The 9,502-nt window shown below is 55.6% G+C and overlaps 2 protein-coding genes across 5 annotated transcripts; one reads left to right on the forward strand and one right to left on the reverse strand.

Moving 5' to 3' along the window:
• The first annotated feature begins 128 nt into the window (after positions 1–128).
• Positions 129–4,339, forward strand: CCDC153 (coiled-coil domain containing 153). Of its 4 annotated transcripts, none has more exons than XM_049611925.1 (7): positions 129–186; positions 498–579; positions 1,030–1,095; positions 1,487–1,606; positions 2,117–2,209; positions 3,707–3,837; positions 4,123–4,339. In XM_049611925.1, the coding sequence occupies exons 1-7, from the start codon at positions 133–135 to the stop codon at positions 4,252–4,254; spliced, it is 678 nt and encodes a 225-aa protein (XP_049467882.1). In that variant the 5' UTR covers positions 129–132; the 3' UTR covers positions 4,255–4,339. The 4 variants fall into 4 exon arrangements, with proteins under 4 accessions (XP_049467882.1, XP_049467892.1, XP_049467885.1 ...); XM_049611928.1 differs by having other exon boundaries at positions 165–186; positions 4,118–4,335; XM_049611932.1 differs by lacking the exon at positions 129–186 and adding an exon at positions 193–379.
• Positions 4,340–5,106: 767 nt separating this feature from the next.
• NHERF4 (NHERF family PDZ scaffold protein 4) lies at positions 5,107–9,493 on the reverse strand. The gene is given in 9 exon segments (XM_049611917.1): positions 5,107–5,907; positions 6,136–6,336; positions 6,477–6,704; positions 6,810–7,006; positions 7,238–7,442; positions 7,698–7,834; positions 7,947–8,136; positions 8,413–8,901; positions 8,903–9,493. Coding segments are annotated over 9 exon segments (1,944 nt in total). The 5' UTR covers positions 9,170–9,493; the 3' UTR covers positions 5,107–5,877.
• Positions 9,494–9,502: the final 9 nt, after the last annotated feature.

Consider the following 9,502-nt stretch of genomic DNA (forward strand, 5'->3'; position numbering starts at 1 on the left):
CGGCCTCCCGAAACCCAACCTTCCAGTTCTCAGTCCTGCCCTCAAAGGAAATTTGTCACCCTGGATTGGCTCCCAGAACCCAGGCTCCTCCTCAGGCTCCTAGCTGGTTGGGCCATTTCTCTGCCCCTCTCCATGAGTGGGTCACCCTACAGGGAAATACAACAGAAGCAAGAGAGGATCCTACAGGTAGGACGAGGAAGGGTAAGGATGACGGGAAGAGGGAAGAGACAAGTACTGAGGTTTATTTTCTCCAATAGAGGGTAGAGGGGAATGATTTCTGTACATAGAACCTTACTGGTAGAAAGAAACAGCTCTACCTTCCCCCTACCCCAGGCTTGCCTAAAGGTCCAAGGAGACCAAGAACAGAAGCTTCTGGAAGGTATAAGAGACATGCTCGGAGACTAGAGCTCTAACTCTCCTGGGACTCCTGGTTCGATCTAGGGGTCAGGAAAGCAACCCCATGTGCAGTCTTCAATACAAGTCCTCTCCTTCCCCAGGACAGCAAGGAGATGCCATCTAAGACCAAAGGAAAAGGGATGAAAGCTGGGTCACAGAAGAAGAGAAAGAACGTGGGTGCTGGTGAGTCAGGGTGGATGGAGGTGAGCGCCTCCTGCTTCTCCATTCTCTGGCTTAGACACCAAGCAGAGGTGCTCCAGAGAGAATTCAGCCCTCTGCATGACAAGATAGAGCCTTCAGGACCCTCTCCCCCGATATCTTCCCTCCACGTTCCATGGAGCTGGGAAATTGGGGAAACCGGCATATACCCACTCTGTGCTGCCCTTCTGGCTTTGTGCCTTCCCTATATATTCATTACACATATTCTGAGTACCTACCCTGGGCTGGGCTGCCAGGACACAGCAGGGAACCCTGCCATCAGAAATCCCTCCTTGAAAGGTCCTCAGATCTCCTGCAGGAAGAAAGTTCAGGGCGTAGGATGAGGATGGGGAGAAGTGAGGGAGACTGAGATCATGATAAGTTCCTAAAGGTCCAAGGAGACCAAGCTGAGGCTTTGCCAACTTGCCAAGGCAGATGTGGAAGCCAAATCCGCACACAGGCTGGCAGTGCTGGAAAAGGAGTTGCTCCAAGACCACTTGGGTAAGAAAGTGGAAGCTCAGGACAACAGAGGTGGGCGGGGGTGGGGGGGTGCATTTCACATCGTCACAGGCTCGGAGGCTTAGAGCTGTTTGCGGGAGGCTGAGGTGACCCCTGCCAATCCTCTGGTGGAGGAACAACCGACGTTGCGAGGAAGGGTTGGGCCGGGAGGGTTGGTGATGATAGCTAGTTTTTATAAGCAGAACATAGAGGGGGGTTTCCCTTAGTAAGGAAAAGCTCATGGCATTCCAGGGACAAACCGACCAACCCAGAGGGAAAATGAAAGGCTGGAAGCCTGCCACCGGGTTCCCAGAGGTGGGCACGGTCCGTCAAGCCCACAGGGCCACGTGGGACCCCCAGCCAGTGGTGAGGACGGCTCTGGGACTTTTCACAGCTCTGAGGAGGGACGAGGCCCGCCGAGCCAAGGCTTCTGAAGACCAGCTGAGGTGGAGGCTGCGAGTGCTAGAGGCTGAGTTGGAAGAGGCCCGAAGTGAGGGGAAGGCCGTCTATGCAGGTGTGTGTGGTTGGTCAGGCAGGTGGGCAGGAGACAGGGGCCTGGAAAAGGACAGCCAAGAGGGCCAGAGGATACAAGGAAGTGAAACAAGAAAGATGTCCATCTGCCATGCCTAACTTTAACCTTCCCGGCTCGGCATGAATTGGGCAGGGTCCTGAAGGAAACGAAGGACAGCCTCCCGGGATCCCAGGCAGGAACCTTCCCGGATGCCTGATGCCATGTGCTTTGTGGATTAAAAAATGCAGTCATGGCCTTTATCTCATTCATCCCATGGGAGTGAGTGGGGAGAAGGGCTACTGTCTAGGTACTGAGTTGGAATGGGGGAAGGAGTTTCGTTTCCTAGCTCTTCCCCAGCTTTTCGGGGTCGGCCAGCCTCTCAGAATCACAAGAACCACCAAGGCGGCCTTTATGCTCCTGTCCCACTGGACCAAGAAGGCCCTCCCTGCCCACAATGTCCCTTCCTTTCTCCACCACTCCATCCACACCTGGGACCCTCTGTCCCCACCACAGAGATGAGTCGCCAGTGCCAAGTCCTGCAGAAGGAAATGGAGACCCGCAGCAGGCAGCTGGAAGAAGAAGTGAGGGGCCTTCGGGAGCAGCTGGGTAGGATCCCCACTCCCTAACCCCTGTCTCTCCAAGGGGCACTGACAGGGTCCAAGTCTGCAGGGGTGGGCTTACGATGGTCCTTCTCTAGGGAACCCTGGGCGGCTCAGTCTGTTGAGCATCTGATGACGGCTCAGGTCATGATCTTACGGTTCATTGGTTTGAGCCCCGCATCAGGCTCACTGCTGTTAGCATGGAGCCCACTTTGGATCCTTTGTCCCCGTCTCCGTCTGCCCCTGCCCTGCTTGTGCTCTCTCTCAAAAATAAACATTAAAAAAAAAAAAAAAAAAGTCCTTCTCTAGAAGACTGCTATCTAGGCTCTCTTACCCTTTTCCTTTTTTAAAAAAAAAAATTTTTTTTAAACATTTTTTCATTTTTAAGAGATAGAGAGTGAGCGGGGGAGGGGTAGAGAGAGAGGGAGACACAGAATCCAAAGCAGGCTCCAGGCTCCGAGCTGTCAGCACAGAGCCCGAAGCGGGGCTCGAACTCAGGGGCCGCAAGATCATGACCTGAGCCAAAGTTGGACACTTAACCGACTGAGCCACCCATGCGCCCTCTCTTATCCTTTTCCCCATCAACTCTCCCACCATGGAGGATTGGAGCAGAGGGTTCAAGATGGCAAAAACCTCTTAGGTTGTAACTAAAAAAAGACCTAAGTCTCTTACCCCATCTTCCTCTCTCAATGGTCTCTCCAAATCCAGATCTTTCTCCCCACCACTGCCATGTCTGTCATGGGCAAAACATACTCCCTCTCAGCTGATTTTCGCAATGAAACTGAGGAAAGATATGAGACTTACGTCCATATCTTCAATGCCTCATGCATGCTCAGTCCTACATAAGTACTTGCTACATAAAGGAATAAACCTTCCAGATAAGCAAAAATGTAAAAAACAGGAAGTTTTTCCTTTCTCTCTTGGTTACAGGACGCAGTTGAGCTATGTTAGCGTGCACATAAGATCTTTCACAATTGTGGTCTCAAAGTTTTCTTAACCTAAAATAGCCTCAGTTTAACCTAAAATAGTCTCAGATACCTAAGAGTTGCTTATCTGCCATGCAGACCCTGAATGCCCTTCCTCATCCTTGCCTTGTCTGGAATTTAAATTCGATCAGCATTTATGGAGCACCTCCTGTATATGCTATACATTTCCCCCTATATGCTCGCATTCAACTCACAGTAAGCCTGTAAAGTTTGGATCATTCTGTCTTTAAAGATGAAGAACCTTAGGCTCAGAGAGAGACATGCCTGAGGTTACACAGGTAGTCAATAAGCGACAACCAAACTCTGGACCCACATCTCTTGTCCCAATGCCACTACTGTCTCTACTGAACCTTAGAGGTACATGTCCGCTCTTCATACGGGCTGCGGGAAAACTGGTGATACTGGGGGAGTCTGGAATGATCCCATTTAAGTTCCGCTTTTTAGGTACCTTTGGAGACTCTGTTCACAGGTAGGGTGTCACTACCCAATCCTCTTTCTCCTTCTGCCCGGCCCCACAGAGACGTGCCAGAGGGAGGCTGAGGCCGCACGGGAAGGGGCAGAGCAGGCCCTCAGAGAGCGGGACCAGACCCTGGCTCAGCTTCGGGCACACGTGGCAGACATAGAGGCCAAGTACGAGGAAATCTTACACGTAAGCACCCCTGTTTGAATCCCAACCACCCCAGTACCCAGCACCCCCCCATCCCCCCAAACCCCAACTAGTATGACAGTGACAGACCGGGGGAAGGAGAAGCAGCATCTCCACAAGGAAATCTGCTCTGTCTTGAGGGCAGACAACCAGGGGATGCAACCACGCCCACTAAGTGTAAAAGCTCCCAGAAGCCACTGGCAAAGGAGAGCTCACAGACTAGCCTGGGGCACCCCTCACGCTGCCCTCTCCCTTCCTGGGGCCTGAAGCTTGGTGTCTGCAGGGCAGCCTGGACCAACTCTTGGCCAAGCTGAGAGCAGTGAAGCCTCAGTGGGATGGGGCCGTGCTGAGACTTCATACCCAATACAAGGAGCGGCTCCGCCAGTTTGGACTCAACCCCCTGGATCTGTGAAGCTGTAAGCCTCTAGCCCCTGGGGCTCTGGGAAGCTCCAGCAATAAAGCTGTCTCCATGTGGAACTCAGCAGAACTGTGGGCTGTGGCTTTTTGGCAGAGGTGAGGACCTCTTACGGGGCAGCTTGGTTCTGGGCTGACCCATTACTCCGAAGACTGAACGAGAGGAGAGAAATTCGGTAAGGTCTCAACTCTCTTTTAGAGAAACTGGGTCCCATGCCTTGGGTCTGGAGCTTTTTTGGTCCCTCCAAACCACTGTCCCGGCCCCCCCCCCCCCCAACACAGGCAGCCAGATTTGTAGGAGAAAGGCCATTTCTATAATAGACTAACAGTAACCAGCCACCAGCCCGCACAATCCTCAGGTTGCAGAGGAAGGTGTAACTTGTCTCCAAATTCTTGCAATATACCCGAGTCTCCTGGCGTCATGCCTAGGGCAAGTTCCAGATGGCTTCAATCCTAGCCAGCCCACAGCCCACCTGAAAAGGAAAAAAAACCCTGGGATTCTCCTCTATTTTACTACAACCCTCCCAGTACTATTTCATCTCTGGTCAAATGTGGGGGGGGGGGGGAGGGGGGTTGGTTTCCCACACCAAGAAATCCCCTAACAGTTCTGTGGACACCAGCCGGGTGCCTTACAAGTTAACTCAGTTCTGTCACTACTGACGTGAAGAGAGCATCAGATCCCTCAGGCTCAGCCCCGCAAGACCGGCCCCACTTCAAAAGCCAGCGGCTGTCACCTGTGCTTCTGACCAGCTGGCCAAAACACAAAGGTTCCCACGACCCCGCTCCCCCCCCCTCCTTGGGCTCCAATATTTGCCAGAGCGGCTCACAGAACTCAAGAGAAACCTTTTAATCGCTAGATTGCCGGTTTTTTATAAAGGACACAAGTCAGGAACGGCCAGATGAAAGTAGGAACGGGACAAGGCATGAGCGTGGGAGCTCCATGCCCCCTCTGGGTACACCACCTGGCCAGCACCTCCAGGCTCCCTGAACCCCGTCCTTTTGGGGGGTTTTTTTATGGAGGCTTCACTAGGGAGGCACGAGCAGTGAAACCATTGGTCATTGGTGATTAATTCAACCTCCAGTGCCTCTCCCCTCCCGGGAGGTCCGGGGTGGGGGTGGGGCGGGGCGGGGCTGAAAGTTCCAACCCTCTCTAATCACGTGGTGGGTTCCCCTGGCAACCAGTCCCCCAACCTTAGGTGCTTTCCAAAAATCACTTCCTTAATTAATAAAGTCAGATGTAGTTGAAAGGGACTTGTTACGAGTAACAGAAGACACCTTTGTCATCTTACTACTTCGGAAATTCCAAGGGTTTTAGGAGCTCTGTGCTGGGAAAGGGTCTAATTTATTACAAATCACGAAATCACACCATTCTTCGTTTTCGGGGGGGAAGTTCATCCCAGGGACACAACCCGATGCTCCTAGGCCCCCTAGTGGGCCTGCCGGAGGCCTCTGGCCACACCTTCTTCTGGGAGGAAGGGAGGGAGACCTTGGGCAATCCTGTGATTGGGGGTGTCCGGAATCCTAGAGCTGCAGTTCTGGCTTAAAGAGAGCTTCTCAGCTCCTACCATCACTAGCCGGAGAGTGAAGACGGAAAGGCCACTGGGCAGATCTGTGTCCAGCAGAGGAGGACTACAGCAGCTCTGAGGCTAGAGCCCCGTCCTGAGCAGAGAGAAGACAGAAGGTCATTCAAGGATCAGAAGAGTTCCTTGTCCCTGCCCCCACCCCCACTGGACCGGCCAGGGATGTGGCTTGTTCCCTGGGTCCTTCTGTCCCCACCTACCATGGTCTAAAGTCCCAACCTGCATGCCTCACACTGCTTCACCCTGTAGCCCTCCTCTTGGGCTCTTTCTCTGGCTGCTCACTGCCCGTCTGTCCCTACTTCCTTACCTCTCCAAACCCTGGGCGATTGCAGGCTTCGAAGCCCCGGCAGGACCTGGCGGCCAGCTTCAGGCAGAGGGGTGGCTCAGCCTCAACCAGCTGCTGAAGCTTTTCCAGGTCATTCTCTCCACCCATGGGATACCCATTCACCTCCAGAATCACGTCTCCCGTTTGCAGCCCCGCCCGGGCAGCTGAGCCTCCTAGGGTCACCTGGTGAAGAGGGGGGTTACAGAACATGGGACACCGTGGAAAAGTCGCTGGATGCTCTAAGACCTTGGGAGGGAAGCAGATGATGGCTCATTAGGAGGCAAAGGACTGGAAAGATCCGAGGTCCATAGGGCATAAGTCACCTGGGAGACGAAGAGACGAGGCTCACTGGCCACACAGGTAAGCCGGAAGCCGTAGCCACCGCCAGGCCCAGGGTACAGGAAGCACTGGCGGGAGCCACACGGGACAAGAGGCATGGCTGTGTCTTCAACTGGTAGGTCCTTGGTTTCAACCAGAGAGGCCGAGCAGTTTTCCTGGGGAGAGGCAGGAGCCTCTGTGCTCTCCAAGAAGAGAAGTGGGGACAAGCGAACCTGGAAGGAGGCAGACAGAACAAACCTTTCTTTTTTGCTTCTCCCCCCTACCGGAGCCCTGCTCCATTCCTGCCCCCACTCCAGCCCCCGGCCCTCAGCTCGCACCATGCTGAAGAAGCGGTCAGCCTTACGGTCGACAACAGTGAGGGAAACAGAAGAGCCCTGCGCGCGGATCCTGGACACTGTCTCCTCGTGGCCCAGCCCCTCCACACTTTCCCCAGCCACAGCCACCAGCCGGTCCCCAGCCTGCATCCCGGCTTTCTCAGCTGGCAGTCCTGGGTCCACCTCCCACAGGAACTGTCCTAGGACGTAAACATCCTCATGGCCCCTTCCCTGCTAACCCCAGGGCCAGCCCAGGCCACTGTGGGCACACAGGGACTAACCCCGGGGGGGGGGGGGGGGGGGGCGGGGACACAGTAGGAGGAGGCTCAGGGCTGGGGTTCAGCCGGGGATACCACTTATATGCACTGAGAGTCGAATGTGAACAGGTTTAACACACACCTTCCCTACCCGCCTCCGGGACTACCACTCACCGGGTTGGCCGTCAAGACCTTTCTCCTCCCGAAGCAGGAACCCAAAGCCCCGGGGCCCCTTCTGTAGGTGCAGAGAGCGCGGCTTGGTGGGCAGCGCCCAGCCCTCCGCTAAGGGTGCAGCCAGGGGCATTCCCAGCCGGCGACACTGTTCCTCCACCTCCGGCCCGGCCACCAGCAGGGTCACTTGCTCTCCACTCTGCCAAAGCTGTAGGGGCCCAGCAGGGCATCGGCATCAACCAGCTGGGTAGGAAGGGCAGAGCAAGGCCCTCCTCCAAGCCCCAGGAAGGAGGCACTAAGGGTGGGGGAGAGAAGAGCCTAGCAGGAACTGTGAAGGGGAGGATGGCAGGAGGTACAAGGTCAGATGAGAAGATGAGCGCGAGGGGGAGGAATCTGCTGCCTGAGGCATGGCCCCCGGGCCCAGAGGGGTGAGGCCCGAATGGGGGAAGACAGCCGGCCATACCTTCCTGCCGAGTTGGTTATAAGTGAACTTCTCCACGCTGACCCCATTCACTTCTAGCAGTCGGGCCCCAGGAGGCACCCCGGCCCGCTCAGCTGCTCCTCCAGTGCTCAGCACCAACCAGAAAGGAGCCTGATAACCTGGAAGCCGGGGGGTGGGGGGGGAAAAAAACAAGTAAGTTTCCATCTGCCACCTGCCCAGAACTGGGCTGAGATCCCGCTCTTGACCTCCCTCCCGAGCCTCGGGGCTCACTGTAGGTGACACTGAAGCCAAAGCCGCCCTCATCTTTCACTATGTGACACAGTCGGGGCCGGACCCCTGGGCCGAGAGTAGGAGACAGGTGGGCACTGTTCCCCTGCCGAGCTTGAACCATGTCATACACGTGCTGCGCCAAAACTGTCAGCAACACCCGCGGACCGCTGGCCCGGATACGGCGCACCACCTAAAGAGAGGGCATGCAGGGGGAGGTTGGGAGGGGCCCCTCTTGCCAGCGCCCCCTCCCTGGAACCAGCTGTCTGCAGCCAAATGCTCTACCCCTGAGCTATACCCCCTGGAACCAACTCTCCGGATCATCCCAACCTGGGCAGCCCTAAATCCTGGAAGGTAGGGGAGGTTGAGGCTTAGGGACTGCCCCCATCTATCCAGGGAAGTGACTTTCTCTCTCCTTGAGGTGCTAAGAGATGTTCTACGCCACAGGGAAGCCCCAGCCCAACCTCACCACAGCATAGTCTTCGCATTCCACAACGTGGTCGTTCACCCCTAGGATCCGGTCCCCTTCCCGAAGACCCTGGCGCTGGGCAGATGTGCCTGGCTCCACCCTGCACACCACAGGCACAGCCTTGCCCAGCTCCTGTCTCAGGTGGAAGCCAAAACTCCTGCCCTCCTCTTTGCTCAGCAGACAGAAGCGAGGCCGCTCCAGGCTCCAGAGATCTGGAAGGGGATGTGGGCAACAGAAAAGGGGGAGGAAGAGGGGGCATGGCCCAAATACAAGTCGCCTTGTGCCTGGCAGACGCTACCCTTGTGATAGGGCACTGGGCAGGCTCCTACCCAGTTAAGTATTGGGCAGTGGGGCCAAATACCCAAATGTGGGAAGAGTGGCTTGGACAGAAGAAAACACCCAAACCCCTCCTACCTCCACACAGTTACTCCCCACCAGGCTGCTATCAGAGGGAGGCCGAGTGGAGTGGTTACCAAGGAGACGGGAGGCCGGTGAGGAGCTGTGGTATCTCTGGGGAAAGGGAATGGTTGCCCAGGGCGAGGGGGTTACCGGAGGGGTCAAGGTCTTCAGCCAGAGAGAGGACAGGATTATCAATGCCCTGCTTTGGGTTAAACTCAAACTTCCTGCAAGGAGGCAAGGGACACAGGTAGGAGCAAGCTGACATCGGGACTCTGGTCCCGGTCTCTACTTGAGGTGCGAATGAAGGCCTTCCCCACCTTGGATCTCCTCCGCCCCTTGCCCCAATCCTTCCCAGCATGGCACTTACAGAGTTAACGAGGCTGTGTCCTGAAGATCTGCTGGGCAAAGAAGGGATGAGGAGAGGAGGGGCGCATTCCCTCCCCACCCCACTCCTCTTCCACAGTCATTAACTGAAAGGACTTGGGTGAACCCCCAAATTTAGAACTTGCCCCCTCCATTCTGCTCCAGAGAGACCTTCCCTTCTTCTCTCTTCCCTTTGCCTCCCAGTCCACAGAAATCTGAGCATATCAGGACAGGGCGTGGACCAGGAAGACAGACCTATCCACTCACCTCTTCTCTTCTAACTCACCATCTATTTGCCTCCGGGCACCAAGCCCCAACATCAAGTACA

The sequence above is a fragment of the Panthera uncia genome, chromosome D1 (assembly GCF_023721935.1).
Source record: "Panthera uncia isolate 11264 chromosome D1, Puncia_PCG_1.0, whole genome shotgun sequence".
Classification (NCBI taxonomy): domain Eukaryota; kingdom Metazoa; phylum Chordata; class Mammalia; order Carnivora; family Felidae; genus Panthera; species Panthera uncia.